Here is a 21965-nt window from a genome sequence, read left to right as displayed (position 1 = left end):
TTTCCCTACTAGTTTATCATTGAATTTGTTTTATTTGTTTATGATACTTTGGGCAAACAGAAAATGATTATTTTACGTAGTCAAAGTTAATGTTTTCTTTTACGGCCTTCTTTGAGCTCATAAACGTTTTCTGATTTTTTTCTAGTATTTTGTGGTTTCATTTATTTTACATTTACTTAGGTGATCTATTTGGAATTTATTTTGGAATAGGTGTGAGGCTGGGGTTCAATTTATTTTCCCCAGCTGGCTTGCTAGCTGATCCAACAAGTTGCAATTCTTTCTCAATACAAACTCACAGCAACATTATAAATTATAAATCAAAATTCTTTATGTGATCTAAACAAAAGATTAACTGTCTCCCTGGCCATTAAGGCAAGACAATTGGTTTCAAAACCATTGTGCAAGAAATTTAATTTGTGGGTATCGGGTATATAATCCAAGATAGAGCCTGACCATACTTGGCCGCTACATCGACTTCTCCAGGTAGGTTGAATGGGGAGGGGGAGACGAGGAATTCCTGGAGGCACCTAAAGTTAATCAGAATAGCAAGTGTGAAACCCAATTGTAAATCGCATGCCTGAATGGAATTCAAGATACAGGGGCCAAATCAGGAGAGTGGGGGAACCAAGAAAGCAGAGAAAATGTCCTGGCCAAGCATTGCACAGGGAGTCAGAGAGCAGGTTCCAGGAGATGTGAGACCTGGGATAGCTGATCTTTTGGAAAGGGCAAAGGGGAAACTTTGCATTCCTATCCTTTGCAAGCAGTCCTGTAGCAATTCTTAGTCGGATGGTAGAATTCTGGCTAAGCTTTCACCTGCACTGGAGGGTAGGGCTAGGAATCCTGACAGCCACTAGAAGGTAGCGCAGGCCTTGGGGAACGGTGAACTGAAATAAGCTTTCTGAAATCATTCAAGTAAATAGTAGGATTGTGTTATTAGTTTATAATATATTCACCTCTACTATATCATACTTAAATGTAACAATCAGTAACTTGGTAAGTTGATTCATTCCTTCTTTATTAAATGTTTATCAAATGAGTGCCAGGCACTGTGCTGAATTCTGGGAGATAGAAGAATAAGGTGCAGTTTCCTGCCCTCTAGGGGCTTATCTAGTTGGGGTGAAAGGAGGTCAGAGACACAGACGGCGTAGTGGTGAGATGCTCTGACAGAAGGACGCCTGGGTCCTATGAAAGGCCAGGAAGGACACAGCCAAGAAGTCCTTCATAGAGCTGCTAGAACATGAGGTGACCAAGCACTGTATCCTGTCCAGAGTCCTTACTCTATTTGCATAGGTTAAGCTAAAGTTTCTTTCTGAATTACAATTCATGCAACCCCACTTCACGTCTGTGTTCTGTTTCTGCCAGGGATCTGAGGATATCTAGTGCCAGAGAGCTTCTTAATATGAGGTTCAGGGATGGCTTTCAGAGGGTCTGTGAACCCCTTAAAATTGGGCACGAATTATGTGTGTCTGCTTTTCTCCTGGGGATAAGGTCATAGATTTCCGTAGTATCTCAAAGGAGCCCATGACCCCAGAAAGCTTAAGAACCAGACTTAGATTTTCCTCAACCTAATAAGGATCTTTCCTATTAAGAGCATCTTTTAAAACATCCTAATCAGACTCTAACCTAGAGATGTGTGTGGTTACTAATACCCAGCCCCCTTAAACCTCTATCCTTTATCCTTTCAGCTTCCCCTTCCCCTCTGCAGAAACAGGAATGGTGCTGGGGAGCAGTCTCCTCTCTCCTGTCCTCACGTACCTTTATCAGGGAACCCCCTACTTAACCGCAGTAACAATATAAGTAGCCCTATACTTAACTGCAATCATGTGATAGCATCGAACAGAATTGGAAATTCACATTTTTCATGTTTTCACTCAGGTTTTTGGTTCAGAATGCTGAAATCCAAAAATCAAGTTCAAAATACATTTAGCGAATGTTTTCTTTATGTAGGACACTGCTCCATGACAGGATAGGGGAAGGGCATATAGATCAATTAAACTCAGTTCCCACCTTCACAGGGATGAGACATTTTGGAAAATACATAAAGTGCTGTGGGGATGCAGAAAGGAAGTGATTATTTCTTACTAGAGGGTGCAGGAAAAAAGGTCAGGAAGACATTCTAGCTTGGCAGTATTTCTTATCACTGAGGATGCCATAGACTTTTACCCTTGGTAACAATACCCTCTGTTTCTGCACCTTCAAAATGAGCTGTTGGGCCCAGAGGCTGACACCTGATCAGGAATACCCAGAAAATAATCCTAGGAGAGAAATTAGCCTTTGTCAAAGAATGACACAGAAATAGCAGGAACAACCAGTATAGGAAAAGTTGTGGGAGAACATAGAGTACAAAGGAAATATAACATACTGTTATTTGACACAACATAAGAACTTTTGAAAACTGATATTAATAGAAGATCTTTATCATCATTACTATCATATTATAATTCTTAAAGTCTGGCTTTAAAGCAACCCAAGGCAATCCAATGCATATTTTCCTAAATGTCAAGAAATAGAAAAATTGTTTTGCTAGAAATATTTACAGACTGTGAGGGCTTTTACAACATGTAGATCGAGGAGTGTGTGAATGATCACTTTTTCCTTACTAAATCATATGTATTCAAGCATTTACTACTGTATGAGTCATAACTGAAATTTAAATAGTACTTTTTAGATTAATGCTTACAATGCAGTTCCACATCCATCATAAAACTTGGACAGTGCATTAGCCTGGGCTAATAAATTTTCTTACTCTCTGTTCTTAGGAGGAACCAGCACCTGCCAAATTTTTGAGACAGCTCACGGATTAGAGGAAGGCTCATCTAAATAAAGGCCGGCTAAAGTGACACTGCAGGGGTTTAATCCTTCTCTGGCTGCCCGTGTGACCAGAGGGCTGATTTGCAGGTTTCTTCTTTCCTGAGATCTAGATTATTAGGTCTCCAGAGCCCGGCGACCTGCCAGCAAGAGAAATGCAAAATGAAGGTCAGAGATAAGTGCCAGCAGCTGGGACCTGCGCGGCTCTGCAGGGCTTTTACGCATGAGAGTGAGAGATTCTCTGGCCTTCGAAGAAAATAGCAAACTGGAGCTTTGGTCCTGGGATACAGGCACCTACCACAAAACATCAGACTGCATGGCTGTCCAAAAACTTCCAGGGAAGTGACTGTGGTAACTGGATAGGAGCCTGATTGCACAGTTAGAGCTGGGAAGTTCAACCTGAAAGAAGGTATGAAATGTCTCGAGTGAGGCAGGCAGCCTTGGGTTGGGCTGCGTAGGCTCTGCTGGCCCATTTGCCTCTGCCCTCCTCTGACGTGCGCAGGCGAGTCTCATGGACCCGGCTCCCTGGCAGTCCTGACCTCCCATCTCCCAGCCCCTGGGCTCTTGCATGCCTCACCAACCTGCCTTTGATCGGTGCCTCTTGGCTGAGATGGAGACGTGAGCCTGCAGTGAGGATGACGGCGGTGTATGTGAATGGAGGTGGTCTGGTGCAGCCCCACTATGCCAGGTGGGATCGCCGGGACAGCGTGGAAAGTGGCTGTCAGACGGAGTGCGACAAGGAGGAGGAGGAGGGACAGGCTCACCAGCTGACACCCTTCGAGAAGCTGACACAGGACATGTCCCAAGATGAGAAGGTGGTGAGAGAGATCACGCTGGGGAAACGGATCGGCTTCTACCGAATCCGAGGGGAAATCGGAAGTGGGAACTTCTCCCAAGTCAAGCTTGGGATTCACTCCCTAACCAAAGGTAGGATATGACCTCTCAAGGATGATCCGCTGTGGTATCGGGACCTAGTTTGGGGAAGGGTTAGGAGTCCAGAGCCCAGAAAGCAAGTGAAGCGATGTCATTGAGCCCCTGCTAGGCACAAGCCTGGTGCCAGCCGCTTTCCCTTGTTATCTCAGTTAATTTGCACAGTACTGGTGTGAGGTCGGTGCTTTTCTTCCCATTTTACAGGTAGGGAAACTAAGATCCAAAGACATTAATTGTGGCTTGAGCAATTTAATCTTAGATGATTTTGACTTCAAAAACTCTCCCACTGGACCATGTGGTTGAACTCACTCAAACATTGAGGGGAATCTGTCCTGCTTCACTTGGAGAAACAAAGTGGAGTGTGTCTTGGTTCCAACGCAACTCATATTCCAAGTACTTCGTATAACTTCTGTTTTTATTTGTGTGTCAATACCAGTGACACAGAATGGCCTCCTGGATTGACACAGGAGACCTCCTGGATTGCCACTGTCAGTGGACGTTAGGGTCTGGTCTCCCCTCCTTACCCGAGCTGCTACTTCCGTTACATTTTTGAGACAGGGATTTGATCTCCAGACCTTCTCCGCTTCAGTCTACTCTGTACCAGTTCTCATTGTTGCTGGGTTCCTTGCTCTCTACCAAAGACCGACACTTGCTTGGCTACCAGGTCCTCTGGATTCTAGACCCGCAGTGCCCACCACTCTGGCCTCAGGAAGGAACTGGGTAGAGCCCAGCAGCTTCTTGCTGCCCCAACCTAGTGTGGGCAGTTCCCCAAGTTACCTCTAACTGAGCTGAAGCCTGGACATTATCAGAAGAGAGTTAGTTACAAGACAGAAAAGGAACTCGGTTCCTTTTCTTGCAACTCGGTACAATTTACTGACTTCCTAAGGCTCTACCCTCTCCCTTAGAGTCCCATATGGATATTTTCTCTCCTGGGACCCAGCCTGCCACTGTGCCTCCAAGGCCACTCTTTTCTTATAGGAGCTGTTTTTTGTTTTTGTTTCTTCTCCAACCCCCATCCCATGTCCCTCCCATCCTTATGTTTGGTCCTTATAGAAAAAGCACCATAAGCACCACACACATGCATGCACACCTACACTCCCCAGTCACTGGAGCTCCATGTCCCCTTAAATGTTGCTCTGAGCCGAGTTTCTGGGTTCACGTCATTACGTTTCGGCTATTCACCTTACTTACCTGGGTACGTTCCAGTCCTGTGAGCCTCAGATCTTCCCTTATACAATGTAGTCGGTAACAGTGCGTACTTGACTCAGACAAGTGGGTCTAGTGCTGTAACTCAAATCTGATTGGGACAGAGGTTACTTTTCAGTGACCTAGAGCAAGAATGAAAGAAAAAAGATCAAACACATGGGGATGAGGGGCCAGAAATTGAGATGGATGACATGGTTATGAAGGAGAGGGGAGAAGTTGGATAAAGGCAACCCAGGACAGGAAGTCAGAGCAGAGAGAGTGTCCAGTGCAGCAAAGAGGTCACAGAGGCAAAAGTCTGCTCCAAGCCTGCTGGATGCGGCCCACTTGGAGCGGTTTCCAGAGTGTGGGTTCAGATGTTAGAATCCAGTGCAGAGGAAGCACAGTGAGTGGCACAGTAGGAAGAACATGGATTTCAGCATCCGATAAATTTGTTTCAAATCCTCGTTCAGTCATTGACTAGGCATCTGACTTCGTGTATACGACGAGGACTTTTTTGGTCCTCAGTCACCTCAGCTATAAACTAGAGATAACGATTCTTATCTTGGAGTTGTTGGAACCATTAGAAATAACATATATGAAGTACATGGCATGTAGTAGCCATTCAATAAATGATAGCTATCATTGGTACACCTCTATTTTTTATTGAAATAAACTTATTTCAAAAGGAAATTCAATATTATTAAAATAATAAAAAATCAACATCACTTGAATAGAGGTAATGGTAAAAATAAATACAATGCAAACAAGTGAAATGTTTTGTTTGCTCATTTACTTATTTATTTTCCTAGCTTTACTGAGATATAATTTATATATAACATTATGTAAGTTTAAGGTATACGACACAGTGATTTTATATATGTATATATTGTTAAATAATTATAATAAGGTTATTTAACACACCCATCACCTCACACAATTAGTTTTTTTGTGTGTGGTGAGAAATTTTTAAATCTATGAACTTAGCATCTTTTAAAAAGTTTTAAAGGAAAATTACCAAGTAATGGAAAGTAATTTAAAATACGCCAACAACCAATCTGAAGCTTTCTCTTTGCCTTAATTAGGAGAACTAAAAGAGAACTAACACGGGAATAACGTTCTCATGCTGTGATTCAGTGCTATTTAAGGCTGTTTCCATGCACTAAAATTATTTCATACCCCATGAGTGTTAAAGGTTTCACTTTGGGAAACACTAACCTCATCTAGTCCTCCTATGTTTTATAAATAAGGAAATGGAAGCCCAGAAGTGACTGTTCCGAGGTCACAGCAGAGACAGGTCTAGAAATCAGTTTTCTTTTCACTCCACCTAGCTACCTCGGATTTTGGTGCAGTGTGGAGGAGGCCACTCTTTCACTCTGCCCTGAATCAGCTACTGTGTTCCCCCGAAAATAAGGCCTAGCCGGATCATCAGCTCTAATGCGTCCTTTGGAGCAAAAATTAATGTAAGGCCCGGTCTTATTTTAATAGAATATGCTATGATATGATGATATGATATGATATGATATAATATGATATGATATGATATGATATGATATGATATGACATGATATGATATAATATGATACTGGGTGTTTAATATAATATATTATAATATAATAGAATAGAAGGGACTTATATAATTTTTTGCTCCAAAAGATGCATTAGAGCTGATGACCTGGCTAGGTCTTATTTTTGGGGAAACACGGTAGCTACATGGGGTCCCCTGCTTTCTCTAACACCAGACCCCAGCCAGATGCTGACCCCCTCACAGACCATTCTTCTCTCCTGTGGCAATACTCCCAAGGAGTGGTTCTGCCCTTAAAATGCCTGCAGAAGGGCCGAGAAAACAGGAAACAGTTAGGGAGAAAAAGTATACACCCAAGACTCAGAGAAGGGCTCTTGCAGCCCGCTAACTTCTTGTCCTTCTCCCTGTTCAGTGTCTAAGATCTGCCCTTTAAGTGGCAGAAGATAACTGGCTTTGGCGTCAGCCAGACCTGGGTGGAATTCCAATTCTTTTTTTCTCTAGCTGTGTGACCTGAACAAGGTATTTTACCACTCTGTGTCTCGATTTCCTCATGTATAAATGAGGAATATATATCAGCTACATAGGATTGCTGGGAGGAGCAAAACTTTCAAATGTAATATATTGAATACCACATGCCTAGACAGAGCACATAATATTCATTGCATGCTATTACTAGTCTGCTTTTAATGAAGTGTGGGTCCTTTAGGCCTAAATTACGTGCCATGCCATTCATGGAACAGAAGCCTCCCCGAATTAGCTCACTTTGAAAGGTGATGTATTGTGTTCAGGGGAATTCTGTGGACCCACAGCAGGAAAGTAGAGCCAGGAAAGATGTTACTGTCTTCATCCCCTTCTCTTTCTCTGTGGCGGTAAGCTCTCTCATTTCTCCTTCCCTTAACGAATGTGTTCCATCTTCATACTTCTTTCTGCAGAATGTCTTTCTTTGCCCCAGTGTCAGAGGACACATGGCCGAGAATGGCTGCTCCCATCTATATACTCTCTTTCAGCTTTCTTGCCTGTCTCCATCCCACTGGTTTCATTCTATTTCAGCTCAGCTTTTCACGAGAGAGAATGTGACTGCTCATTGGCCTGTCAGTGATAGGCTTCCTTGGAGTCAAGGGCATGCCCGTGTCAAGTCAGCTGCAGTCCTTAGGGTCACATGATACTACACACACTACTTTCTCAGCAGAGCCCAAGGTCCAAAGAAGTGTCCCTGAGAAGGGAGAGTAGGAAGCGGGGCAAATCAGCAGATAAAGCCACCATAGACACAATCGCCAGCCAAATGGGGAAATTGCCCCAAGGAAGTATTTAATCCTGTAGACCGGCTATTATGTGGGGTGGACAAAAGAAAGAGGAAGAACAACAACAATTGGTATTTTCATAGTGACTTTCTTTTTGAATTCCACAGGTTTCTTGTCTGCAATATTATGAAATTAAGTTAATTCTAGTCCCTTGAGTGTTGGAGAACCCAGCATTTTCCTGTTGTGCAGGAACATTAATGAGTGGCCTCATTCACATGCTCTCCTCACTTCTAACCTGCCACAGAGTAGCTCTATTGCCAAAGGTACAAGATACCCCTCTGGTGATGGGACAGTGTGTGCTAAAGGCGAAGAAGGCCAAGCACAGGCAGTGGGCAAATCAGTTCAACAAGCAAGTTTAAACAAGCCAGAAAACAGAATGGCAGGTAACTGAGCACATTAGACTGAGCAACAAATCCCGGACTTCACCTCCCGATTTGCAGGCCCATCCCATAATGGCCTAGTTCTAGTCCCAGGCTTCATCTCTTTTCTGGCGTTCTACCCCTCAGTGAGCTCCCTAGTCAAGGAATAAGTAGGAAAATGAGGATGAAAGGAACTAAGAAGTGTGAAGGAGGGGGAAACCCAGGTGCAAATTGATGTGAGGGGATGAAGAAAGACATGACAGTTCACGTAATGGGAAATAGCATCTCCAGGGATGATGACGAGTCAAGACGAAAAGACTGGCTTATAAAAGGAGAGAGCATGTTTGACTACCCTGAGCTAGCTGGAATAGAGAGAAAGAAGGGCTATTCCTTTAAAATCTTTACCTCTAAAAGAGGAAGGAGATTTATCAGTGAGTGGGTTAGAAAGCTTTGCTGGGAATTTCAAATACCCTGTCTCATTGCGTGCCCATGTCAGATTATGTCATATGGACAGTGATTTGCATAAACACACAAAGCCAACTTGCCCAGAATTGTCATCAGGTTTTCTAGGAAATGTAGACAGTCTAGATAAGATAAGGAGATGATTCCTAGGAGAGCAGAGGGTTTCAGTGCCAGGGGCAGCTCCTAGGACAGTAGTTTTAAGAAAGGTGCCAGCTGCTCTGATCTCTAGAAAGAAGGCTCCAACACAGGTCCCTGCTGGTTAGAGTTTATTTTTATAGCTAACAGCTCAGATTCCCTTGGGCCTTGCAAGCTGATAGGGCAGGCTGAAGACATCATGAGTCCTCTTTAAGGCTGATCAGAAATTTCTTGAAAGAGATGATGTACTCAGCTTCTGCATATTTTATGTCCCATCTGTTGTCACAAACAAAAGTAAAAGAAGCAGCGGTGCCTGGCCCTTTCTCTTTTGCTGCCCTTCCTGACCTGGTCTTCCTCTCTCTTACTCTAGTCTCATGTTTCCAGAACCCTTTATTCTCCTCTCTCTATTTATTTATTCATCAGTTCATTTATTCCTCTTTTAAAAAATCTAATAAACTCTCCTGTATCCATACTTTGCTCTGGGCCTTAAAGAGATGAATAAAATACAGCTCTAGCCTGATAGGGACTTGCAATATGTAACGGAGACAAATAAGAAACAATTGATAAGTGCTGTCACTGAGTAAGGAACAAAGGATGTGCTCAACTGTGCCCGAGGACTTCAGGAAAGGGTCAGTTGACCAGGAAAGGCTTGTGTGGGATATTGAGGTTTGAGGAGAAATTACATAGGACACAGGGGAAAGGGAACTCCAGGCAGACAGAGGATGTAAAGTACATGGAGATATGTACCAGTGTTGGGGTATTTGGAGATTTAAAAGTAATTCAGTGAAGCTGGAGCCTGGGGGTAGTCATTGAGGAGTGGGAGATATGGTGGGTAATATAGGCAAGGGCTAGGTCATGGAGAATCTTCTTACATACTTGAATATTGTCATTTTGTTATTGGGGAGACATTGAAGAGCTTAAAGCAAGCAATTAATACGAGTGATTCATATAATTTGATTTCAGTGAAGAAGGTGAAGTTGAATTGAAATTGGGTGTGAGAGGAGTCAGAGAAATCAGAATAAAATATTAGTCTAATGATCCAGATGAATGATGATGTCCCTTTCAACTCTGGAAGTGGCAATGAGGATGGAGACAAAGGGATGCATTTGAGAAATATTTTAGAATACTGGAAAACCTTGTGGTCCATTGCATGGGGGACAGCCGGGGAAGACAAGGCAGAGGAAGAAACGGAGATGACACCCAGGTCTCCAGCTTTAATGACTTAGCAGTCAATGGTGAATACAGGAGAACAGATGGATTTGAGAACAAAGACTGGGAAGCATTGGCTTGGAGATACATGGAGGTCATGAAGTGAATGACAGCCATCTTGGAGACCAAGAAAAGTATGAGTGAGAAATCAAGATTTGGAGCTTAATAAGTCCCGGAAATGGCGAAAGTCTTGGGTGTCCTGGTCACAAGCTCCTTGGTGCTAGACATTGCATCGTATTGATTCTTGGAGCTTCCCCACATGCATTATAGGTAATAAACATTCAACAAATACTTGGTGAATTAAGTGCATTTACTAACTTCTCATGAAAATCCAGTGTTGATGGGGAAGAGATATTAGAGGGAGCAATGCATGGCAGTGCTCTCTGATGGGTTGTCTATGCTGCAATCCCTTAGGAGGACAGGACTGGGGAACTAACGCAGTCTCTAGTAAAGCTTAATAGAGAAGGCCCACTGATTTTTAAAAAGTAGTCCCTCCTCTTGAACACATTCATTAAACCAGCAAGTTGTGTTTTCTTATTTTAAAAATAGTAAGTGGCTTTTGTGAATCCATCCTAAAAATAAGTCCAGTATTAGAAATATGATAACCAAAAAATGTTCATTGTGTCACTATTTGTAGTGCGAAGGACTCAAAATAATCTTTATGATCCAACAATATAGGAATGGTCAAATAAATGAAAGCACACACACTGGATCGAAGGTTACATAGCAATTAAAAATCATGATTATGAAGAGTATATACCATGGAAGTTGTGTAGCACATGATAATAAATGAAAAAGTAAAGCACAAATTTGAGGGTTTAGTGTGATGCTCATACTTGCCCTGGGTTCTTGTAAGGATTAAATGAGATCATTCATTCAACAAATATTTGTTGAGCACCCATTGTATAACAGGCTCTCTTCTCGGGACTGGAGATACAGCAGTGAATAAAACAGACAATAATCTCTGTCCTGTGCAGTTTATATTCTAGTGGAGAGAGGCAGACAAAAGTAAGTCAGTAAAATATTCATTATATTATGTAGTGATAAGTGATGAGAGCAGGAAGGGAAACAGGGAGCACTGAGGGCTGCAGATTTAGGTAAGTTGGCCAGAGACAGACTTATTAAGGATGTAATAATTCAACTGAAAAAAGTAAGGGAGTTGGCCATGGATGTACTTGGGGGAAAGCAGTCAGTCAGAGGGAACAGCGAGTACAGGAGTGCCAAGGCCGTCATATTCTAGAAATGGCTGAGGGGGATGAGAGCAGAGAGTTGCAAGGACCAGATCATGTAGGACCAGTCTGTCATAGTAAGGACTGGCTTTCCTATGACTGAAACCAGAGCCTTTAGAGGGAGCAGAGAAGTGACATGATCTGGCTTAGGCTTTAACAGGATCACCCTGGCTGCTTTGTTGAAAACAGACTGCAAGGGGTCAAAGGCAGAAAGGAGAGATCAATTGGGAACCTACTGCAATAATCAAGGCAAGAGACAATGGTGGCTTGGACTAGGAACATAGCAGTGAAATGCTGAGAAATGGCTGCACTCTGGCTATATATAGAAGGTTGAAAAATGGAATATAAAGGAAAAGAGTCAAATACTCAAGATTTTTGTCCGGACAATGGCAAGAATAGAGTTTGCATTTACTGAAGTTGGGAAGCCTGTAGGAGGAGCAGGTTTGGGGAAGAGGGAGATGGAGTGCTCAGTGTTGAACACGTTATGTTGGACTGGCCTATCACACATCTATTACAATACGGGGCACATCCTGTTGGTGCTGTCCCAGTCTCCTTGGGCCTTACCATTTCAGTTGCCTGCAGGCCTGACCTTCAAAATGCCAGTCTCTCCATCTCTTTGCCTCTGGGCTTTCTCTTCCTGTAAGCATGGGAGGCCAGAAACACAGGGGGATTAATATCCCGCAGCCAACAACTAGTTACTGGCAGTAGTTGATGTATAAGTACCCCCAGCTCTCTCACTCTTCCCACAATGAAACTTGCCCATGATAACTTAGTAGGACTAACTGCTAACATCCCCTTTATTGGCTGCCTTTCCTTTCCTATCTCATTTCCTCATTCTTCCACTAGTGTTTCCTGGAGTCGCCTCCTTCATTATTTACTTGCAATTGAATCCCTGCCTTAGGACCTGTTTCTGGCAGAACCCAAACTAACACAACCAAGTGGAGAGGTCCTGTAGGCAGGGGTGTTGATGCAGCCAGGGTCACTAAAGAAATGATTAGAGAGAAGAGGTCCAAGGACGAAGCCTTCAGGCAGCCAACATTTAGAGGCTACAGAGATGAAAAGGACACAACAAAGGAGCTGTACAGGAAGTGGCAAGAGGTAGGAGAAAAACTAGATATGTGTTGTCCCAGAAACCAAGAGGGAAAGGTGTTTCGGGGAGGAAGGATGAAGCCTGAGAACTGCCCATTGGTTTTAGCAGCTTGGAGGTCACTGGTGACCCTGAGTGGTCTCCAAAGTGGGGTGCACATACCTAGGTGGTGCCCAAGATGATTCACTGAGATACAGGAAGAAAATTTTAGCATTTCCATTTATATTTGTAATGATATCTTTTTAATTTCTATGATTATGTATATTAGCATTACAAGCATATAATTTATAAATAAATATACATATATTAGAGCAGTGCTCAAAAATGTTTTATTGATAAAGGGAGCCGATCACAAGAGTATATAGACCATCACCCTAAGGTACCAGGGTCTTTCCTGCCCTCAACATCTTTTCTCCTACACGTTCCTACTATCAGAACCTCTCCTTATTGCTGTCCCTCTACTTTCTTCTAGCTAACAGTCAGACTCCAGGGGAAGTGTTAACAATCTTCCTTGACCCACAAATTAGCGGTACATTTCCTTGTTTTGTGCCCCCATTGCATCCCTCACTCTTGCTCTCCAAGCCTGCTGTGCCCCACCTCTTCTGTCTGCCCCTCCAGACGTTCTTCGTTCTTCATTCAGTGTTCCTTAATCCTCTGGGTTTCAGTTGCTTTTGGTCTGTAGGGAGCCTTTGCAGGGGATCAAAGGAAGGAGAGGGAGGTCCTGATACCTATCCCCCCAGCCCCTCACTGTGAGGCTGACTCAGGCTGGCCATCTGTCTAGAAGGAAAGTCTCAGCTCCCCTCAAGGCAGCCTTTGCTACATTCCAATATCTGCTCCCTCCCCATGAGCAACCAACAACCAGTTACTGGCAGACATATTTGCACGGTCCATTCTAGGTCTAAAAATTTGAATTAGTTGCTGACACTTAATAATTGAAAGATTTGCATAAAATTCAGATGTCTGGCATCTCTTGAAAATATCAGACTTGACAACACTGAGCCTACATTCCAAACAGTAGCAATTGTCTGAAGTTGAGCAGCAGCTGAGCCTTTGCAATGAGGCATGCACTCGTCAGGACTGCAGAGTCCCTATTCCTCCCAACTGTCTCACCACAAGCCTGCCACCCAGTTAGCCCCTGGCCTCTAGAGACATTTGAGTTTGTAAATCCCGGTTTAAGGAATATGTTGCCCACTAGGTGAGACCTGTGTCAGACTCTTCACCAGATTTGGAGAAAGAACAGGTTTACTTCTCCAATCTGTGTGCTTCTTTCTCTCTCCCCTGCCACTACCAGGAGATCCTCTCTCTGGGATTGTTAGCGTCACCTCCTAAACCACCGTCCTGCTCTCAGGCTTGTTCTTCTTCTACCCATTCCCCACACTGCAGCCACAGTACTCATTCCAAAATGGAAATCAGATTATGACACTTTCTCTTAAAACCTTGTAATGTCTTTCCACTGCCCTAAAGATAAAGGCTACATTTCTTTCTTTCTTTTTTTGTTTTTACAGGACTTTATTGGGGAACAGTGTGTACTTCCAGGACTTTTTTCCAAGTCAAGTTGTTGTCCTTTCAGTCTTAGTTGTGGAGGGCGCAGCTCAGCTCCAGGTCCAGTTGCTGTTGCTAGTTGCAGGGGGCGCAGCCCACCATCCCTTGCGGGAGTCGAACCGGCAACCTTGTGGTTGAGAGGATGCGCTCCAACCAACTGAGCCATCCGGATCTCAGCGGCAGCTCAGCTCAAGGTGCCGTGTTCAATCTTAGTTGCAGGGGCACTGCCCACCATCCCTTGGGGGACTCGAGGAGTTGAACCAGCAACCTTGTGGTTGAGAGCCCCACTGGCCCATATAGGAATCCAACCGGCAGCCTTCGGAGTTAGGAGCATGGAGCTCTAACTGCCTGAGCCACCAGGGCCGGCCCCCAAGGCTACATTTCTTAACACAACTGCCAAGGCTCTGGATTCTCTGACCCCTGCCTGGTTTGGGACCACGCCCCCTTATTCTGTGTGTCCAGCATAGGGGGCTCCTCTCAGGTCCTCAAACACACCTGCCATTCCCACGGCCAAGTGTTGGGCCTTCCCACTTCCTGGTTACAACTGTGTCCTTTCTTGGGGAGAACTTTCCTTCCCCTCTCTGTACCCCTTCCTAACATATGCCACATTTGTACTAAGCGCTTTTTTCAAATTCTCTTTCTCATTGGACTGTCAGAATAGTGTCTGTTTTTCTCATTGCCTGATGCGTAGTAGGTACTCAACTGAACATTTGTTGGAAGAATGGATTTTGAGCAGGGCACAGCACTTTCTATCTCTCAATGACAATTCGGAATCCCAGGGCTTTTTAAATGTTGTATTTGACAATGCATGTATATTGTGAGGCATGGCTGTAATCTGATTTACCACACAGTGGAGGAGACGGGTCCGGACTAGAGTGAGGCCATCCACACGTCCCACTCTGGGAGCACAACCTTTGCTAAGAAAGACCCCAATATAAACTTTTAAAAACTAGAATAAAACTAGGATTGTGCTAATGGGAGGTTGATGACAGCAGCCTCAACTGCAGCATGACCTGATTCTCGAGCACTCACAACGTGGGGAACGGTGTGCAGTGGCCACGCACGCGCAGCAGAGAGGGGTGGCGGGCAGGGGCACCACTTCCTTAGAAGCCGGGGCCTGAGCTGGGGGAGGACCAGGGAGGAGCAGTGGCCTCTTCTTTAGACTGCCATCTGCCAGATTCAAGGGTGGAATTCATTGTTCTAGCCCTTCAAAGAACAGCTCGTCCAATAGGTTACACAAAACCAGAAGTTTCTGTTTTGGGTAACACAAGTGGGCAAGGTCCATTGCCGGGGCTGAGTTTACAGCCCCGAGGGTTCTGCTAGGTTATGGCTTGACTCCTCCTTCCCCAGTATGGCCTGCTCAGACCCCAGTGAACCCTGCCTCTTTCCATTCTAGAAGCCCTCGTGGACCTACTTTAATATACCAATAACACTCCTATTTTGAACTAACAGCGTCAATTTTCATGGGGATAACTACTGTGCCAACGCTCTTCAAAGCAGTTGTTTTCCAAGTAGGTCAAACAAGCACCCTGAGATTTTGTTCTCCCCATTTACTTGCCTGGAAAATCCTTCTCAACTAATAGAAAGTCTGGTCCAGTTGGAACCAAAAAAACGAATGAAGGTTTACTTTGGAGTAGAGATTAATTCATTTTCAAACATTAACCATTTTTTATTACACAATTAATCTATATTAACTGTATAATTAGATTGCATAAGTAACTATAGGAAAATCAGAAAATACAGATAAGGAAAACAATTTTAAAGGAAAACTATCCATGATCCCCTTATTAATAAAATAATTATTCTAAACATTTTGGTGAATATCTCGTCAGATGTTTTTCTATGCAAATGTGGTATTTGTATTTTTTCCTCACTGGTTCCATATTGAACATCTTTTCACGTCAATAAATAGAGATCAACATCGTTATTTTGATAGCTGCGTGGCATGCCATCTCTCTGCTGGACACCTAAGCTCTTCCCAACCAGTGTCACAGAAGTCATACCCAGGCAATCTTGTACAGGAGTCATATTATTTCTGTAAGATTAATTGCCCAAAGTGAAATGGCTAGGTCAAAGGGTGTGACCATTTTTAAGGCTCTCAATATCTAAATACCAAACTATGGTCCAGAACCACATATCAATTCATGCTCCCTCCGGCCATACACTGCCCGACAGACACTGCAGGGCCTGTGTCCTCATGTCCTTACCAACACACCACACACTGAGTACGGTGCGTCCAGGCACTGACCTGGTCAGATCCAACAGCCCACACGGTGAGGGAGGGAGGTGGAAGAGACCAATGAGGAGTCAACATGTATAGACCAGTGTGCCAAGGTGGTAGTACAGAGAATACACCAAGTCTGGACTTCATGAGCTGCTAAGGACAGGTGTTGTAGAAGGCTTCCTGGAAGAGGTCGGTTCTGAGGCTAGCCTTGACGGACCACCAGGAGTTAACTGAGCAAAGAATGGGGAAGGGGCATGAACCAGATAAAGGAAATGATCCAGGCAGAGGAAAGATCCCAGGCGTGAATATTCAGTCCCTTTTCAGGGAACAATAAAAATTTCTGTAGCAGTTGGATTGAAATTGTCCTGGAGGAAGTAAGGATGGGGGACAGGAGTAATGGGTGAAGAGGCTGGAACGAGGGGTTGGGTCTGATAAGAGGAGCTTTCTCGCTGAGCAAAGGAGCTTTAACTTTATCCAGGAAACTGGATAAAGATCATCAGACTCCTGTGCTGGGAGTCAGAAGTGGGCATAAAACCTGTGAGTGGAAGACACACTGATAATCAGGGAGGGATAAGCACTGATGTTAAACTGAAGAATTTTGCTCTCTCATCACCACTGATGAGCTCTGTGAGCCCGGGCACAGTCTTTTCATGTGTGTGTCTAGTAAAATAAAGGGGCTGATCTAGGTCCCTTCCAGGTCTAAATTTCTGTGAGCCTGTGAACACTGGCACATGCTTTGACTTTTTTTCTTCCCCCAGAAAAGGTGGCCATTAAGATCTTGGACAAGACCAAGTTGGACCAGAAAACCCAACGGCTACTATCCCGCGAAATCTCCAGCATGGAGAAACTGCACCACCCCAACATCATCCGCCTTTACGAAGTCGTGGAGACCCTCTCCAAGCTCCACTTGGTCATGGAGTATGCAGGGGGTGGGGAACTCTTTGGCAAAATTAGCTCCGAAGGGAAGCTCTCAGAACCAGAAAGCAAGCTCATCTTCTCCCAGATTGTATCTGCCGTGAAGCACATGGTGAGCGGGGGTGAGGAATGCGAGTCTCGCTTACATCCCCCCCACAAAGGGAGCATGGGGCTTTAGTGTTCCATCATCCAAGCATCACAGGGGGCTTTAGTCCCACAAGGGCAGAAAGTAGTCCCTTCTGGGAGAGTCAGAAGCCCGGCTGGGATCATGCTCCTTGCCTCTGAAGCAATGCCCAGGGCTCTGCAGTGATAGGGCAGCCTCTGGGCTTGGGACAGTCGGCAGGAGTCAGTCAGGGCAGCCAGATGACCACCACCCACTCGTTGGCCACACCCATTTCTCCACCTCCGTCTTCCACTGCCCAGAGAGCTGGCTCCTTACTGCTGCATTGTCTTGCCTTCCTAACCTTGTGTCAGAGATTTCCTCTCCCTTGTTAACACATCTCGCATGACAAATCCTATCCATGCTTCATGACCCACTTCAGTTTTGTCTGTCACTGAAACTTTGTTGAATCTCACATCAGCACACATCGATCTTTCTTGACTTTGGTGAACTCCTTTAGCTCTTGCTGCCTCTGTGCTCAACAGATTAATAATTGATTATATCATTCTTATCTCAGTTCTGCAATCATTTCTTAAGCAGACTCTCTAGTTCCTTTAAGAGCCATGTGCTTAAGCACACTCTTAAGCACACTCTCTAGTTTCTTTAAGAGCCGCTTCTTCTGTGCCCTTTCTATTGTTGCCCTTATTGCTGGGCACACCGGAGGAAGTTGACTTGCAGACCTGACTACCTTTTAATGACTCTGTTAGTGCAAAACACTGGTTGCTCTGGACTCTTTACCCAGATCCCAGTCCAACTGGCAGAAAAGAGACACTTGCCTGGGGTCAATATCAGTTAAGAGGCTGTTTCTTTTCACCCCTTTGTGTGGATGTTGTGGGTCAAGGATGGGGATCAGTGACCTCCTGGACAAATTATTAGCAGGGGAATTAGTGACCTGAGAGACCCAAGATAGTAGTTGGGAGGAAAGGGGGAGGAAAAACTAGTGAGCAAGAGAGAAGAACCTGGTTGTGATGGTGGGGCGTGTTCCTGACTTGTGGTATCACCAGTTGTCATTTAAGTGGCCTATATTGTGGTGAACTGTCCATGGCCAGGGAACAAGCCAGACTCATATCATGCAATAGAACAGATGGGAAAAGAATATTCCATATTCTACCTGGAAAAGGAATCTGGGGGGAGAGCAGAGAATCCAGCAGTAGAGGGTACAGACTGAGTCCTCTGAAGCTGTGTGCCCTGACATTTCTCCCAGCTCTCTAGTCTGCAAAGAGGAAGGGTGAATCATGGACATAGTTCCCAATGTTATTGAGTGTGCTTACTGTGTGCCAGGACCCTGCTGAGCACTGCAGATACAGCGTCACGTGCAGTTCTCACGACAGCCTTACGAGGTGTCCATCAGTGTCCCATTTTGCAAAGAAGAAAACTGATGTGCACATTATACAGCTGGTGTTGTTAAACCTGGAGTCAAGCAAGCTGTCAGGCTCCAAACCCTGGTTTCTTACCCCAGGAGGCCCATCGGGAAAAGTAACATTAAACCGTTTGCCACGAGCCCTTAGGACTGAACAGGACAAGGGACCTCAAGATTGTCTGTCTGGCTTCAGAATGCAAGGGTGGGGTGGAGCATGTGCTTACAACCCACAGTGGGCCCTGCTGCCAGAAGCTTGTCAAACATAGTCTCGTTCGTCCCTTCTACTGAATTCTGTAAAGGAGCCCACCTAAAGGAGCATGGTTGGACGGCAAGAGGAGGTGCTCCAAGCCTTCTTGGGGTTGGCCCGAGTCAAGACATTTCCTGGCTCAGCCAGGAAAACCCATCTATGGCCTCAAAAATGAAGGGTTACTGTCTCATTGTTTTGGAACATGTAGATTCATAAGATCTGGGTCTTATTCCTGGCATAATTTCCTGAGTCCACAAGTGTGGAACAGACCCCAACACCCACTCCACAGAATAGAACTTTCATGTCTGGGGCACGTAGGTGTTGTGTTTGGCTAAAGGTTATGACAGGACAGCTCTCGAGGTTTGCTGGCATGAATAATCTCCATGGACTTTCTGTCATTACTGCATCTTGCTGTTTTAGAGCAACGGATGTATTTTTTTCATGTTGGTATTTTACTTTGGAAATGATCATTTTCCCATGTCTTCTTCCACAGCACGAAAACCAAATTATTTATAGAGACTTGAAAGCAGAAAATGTATTCTATACCAGTAATACTTGTGTAAAGGTGGGTGATTTTGGATTCAGCACAGTAAGTAAAAAAGGTGAAATGCTGAATACCTTCTGTGGGTCTCCCCCCTACGCTGCGCCTGAGCTTTTCCGAGACGAGCACTACGTGGGCGTGTACGTGGATATCTGGGCCCTGGGAGTGCTTCTGTACTTCATGGTGACCGGCACCATGCCATTTCGGGCAGAGACCGTGGCCAAACTGAAGAAGAGCATTCTCGAGGGCACATACAACGTGCCTCCGGACGTGTCTGAGCCCTGCCTCCAACTCATCCGGGGAGTCCTTCAGCCCGTACCCACCGAGAGGTATGGCATCGACTCCATCATGCACAATGAATGGATGCAAGGGGTGCCGTACCCCACCCCTCTGGAACCTTTCCAACTGGACCCCAAACATTTGTCAGACACCAGCACTCTCAAAGAAGAAGAGAATGAGGTCAAAAGCACTTTAGAACACTTGGGTATTACAGAAGAGCATATTCGAAATAACCCCGGGAGAGATGCCCGAAGCTCCATCACGGGAGTCTATCGAATCATTTTACATAGAGTCCAAAGGAAAAAGGCTTCGGAAAGTATCCCAGTAATGATACTACCAGACCCTAAAGGAAGGGACCTAAAGAAAGGGTCCCGTGTCTACAGAAGCATAAGACACACATCCAAATTTTGTTCAATTTTATAAATTGCACTAGACTGTTGGTAATTAACTAAGATCATCGTTGCTGCTTTTAAATTTTTCACGGACAACTTGGTGGAGACATTTTTGTAATTTTTAAATAAATTTAAATTTAAGGTATGCTTCCCCCCTCCGTCCCCCCACCACGAAAAAAGTCTATTGACTCCTATTCTGACTTGATTTGTGATCTTCTCTTGTTCTCAAGCTCTAGCATTCATTCATTTAATCAAGAAATAGTTACTCAGTGCCTATTATGTACCAGGCACTGTTTCAGGTGCAGGGAAAACAGCAAAGAATTTTAAAAAGCCGGGTTCTTCCTGTCTTATGCAGGATATTCTAGTGCTAGACAAAAGCACTAACAAAAAGAATGTTTTTAAAGAAAGATATTAGATAGTGATAAAAGCTATGCAGAGAATTCCAAGAGGGTGATGTGATATTAGAAGCTTGCTGCTTTCAATTAGATCACTAGGGAAGGCCAATTTGAATAGATGACAATCTGAGATCTGAATGAGAAGCAGGAGTGACTCTCGAAAAGCAAGCAAAGAGCATGCCAGGAAGCAGCTAGGGGTTATAGACTGGCTTCTTCCCAAAATGAGCCTAAGACAAAGGCTTCCATGCAGAGTAGTTTATTTGGGAAGTGCTCCTAGCCAGCAGGCGTGAGGGGCAGGGGAGAGAAACGGGGAAAGCCAATATAAATTGGCCAGTGCTACAGGTGACTGGTGTTCAGTCCTGCAGGATTCTGGGGAGCCTCAGGAAACACCTCTCAGGTATCTGCCCAAGGAACAAAAGGGGAAAACATTTATCCATGAGCTCCTGCTCACCACTGGCCGAGTGGTCCCACCGTGTTGCCTGCCCTGAACTTCCAGATTACGCTGTGTGAGGGCCAAATGCGTTCCCTGTGCTTCCCATGCCTAGTGTCAGAGAAGCCCTGGAGCGGGAAGAGATACACACCACTGACCTGAGACAAGATGTGCTCATGTAGGAGCCTGCATGGAAATGTCACTGCATCGGTGCCTGGAGGAAGAAGTGTAGCTGAGGGGCTGTCCTACATCCCCATCACTGGCTCTACTCAGATTCCTGCTCTAAGCCCGTCCATTAGTCATCTTCCTCTAGGGGGTGGGACTTAATGCTGCAGGATTAGTAGAACAAGCTACAGCAGTGGTCCTCAAGTTCTAGTGCATCAGAATCACCCGGAGGGCCTGTCAAAACAGACTGTGAGCCCCACCCCCAAGTTTTTGATTCACTACATCTGGGGTGGGGCCGAAGAATGTGTATTTCTAATGAGTTTCGGTTATGCTGCAGTTGCTAGTCAGGGACACTTTGAAAACCACTAAGTGACAGTCATTACTGCAGCTGGTCCGAAGGCTAGACTCACCCCTCCCTCCCTCCCTCACCCATTCTAAATTTCCCTCGTCTTTGGCCAGCATTTCAGCCTGTCTAGATTGACCCAGACCTTTATTATCAAAGGATCTGAGCCTTTCATTGCCTTGCCCTTCCTTGTCAGGCCATGGTTGCTACAGTTGCCTACTTGCTGTTACCATGAGGCCCACAAGTGATACTTCAGGGAATCTCTTGGGTTCCAGACATACTCCTCTTTACCTCTTTATGATATTCAGGGTCAACAATCTCTCCACCAGGATAATAGCTCCTTTTTTTACCTGCTTGTCCACTGGCATGGAGAGCCTAAAGTGACGATGTGACAGTTTGTAGATTCCAGTTCCCTGGACCCTTACTGGGTCCCCTAGTGAAAGCATTCCCCTGGCCCCAGAACCAAAACCTCTCATCTAGTTGAGCCTAGGTTGTAGGAAAGAGAAGTAAAAATTCTTCTAGTGGGTCACTGATTGCGATGCTGAGAGAAGTCAATCCTACTTCTACTCATTGGTCCCCAGACCTATGTATTTTAACAATAGGGGGATAAATCTCTCAGCCATTGTGAGAGCATGTACACCGGATCATGGAGAACAGCACCTCAACCCTGCAGGTACTGCCTCAGCTGGTGCCTTCGCTGAGCCACGCCACTGCTCGTGTGAAGGTGGGTGATTTGGGTGGGTGA

At 44.9% G+C, this 21965-nt stretch overlaps 1 protein-coding gene across 1 annotated transcript in view; it reads left to right on the top strand.

Moving 5' to 3' along the window:
• Positions 1 to 21963, top strand: part of NIM1K (NIM1 serine/threonine protein kinase) — a 58938-nt gene extending 36975 nt beyond the window's left edge. The window contains exons 2-4 of the mRNA XM_081053404.1: positions 2760 to 3735; positions 16752 to 17020; positions 19169 to 21963. Of these exons, the coding sequence (XP_080909530.1) occupies positions 3444 to 3735; positions 16752 to 17020; positions 19169 to 19918 (1311 nt within the window). The 5' untranslated portion in view covers positions 2760 to 3443 and the 3' untranslated portion in view covers positions 19919 to 21963. The remainder of the gene's footprint in view (positions 1 to 2759; positions 3736 to 16751; positions 17021 to 19168) is intronic.
• Positions 21964 to 21965: the final 2 nt, after the last annotated feature.

The sequence above is a fragment of the Rhinolophus hipposideros genome (genome assembly GCF_964194185.1).
Source record: "Rhinolophus hipposideros genome assembly, chromosome: 7".
Classification (NCBI taxonomy): Eukaryota; Metazoa; Chordata; class Mammalia; order Chiroptera; family Rhinolophidae; genus Rhinolophus; species Rhinolophus hipposideros.
The sequence above is the reverse complement of the archived record's forward strand: the minus strand, read 5'-3'. Positions and strand labels throughout refer to the sequence as shown.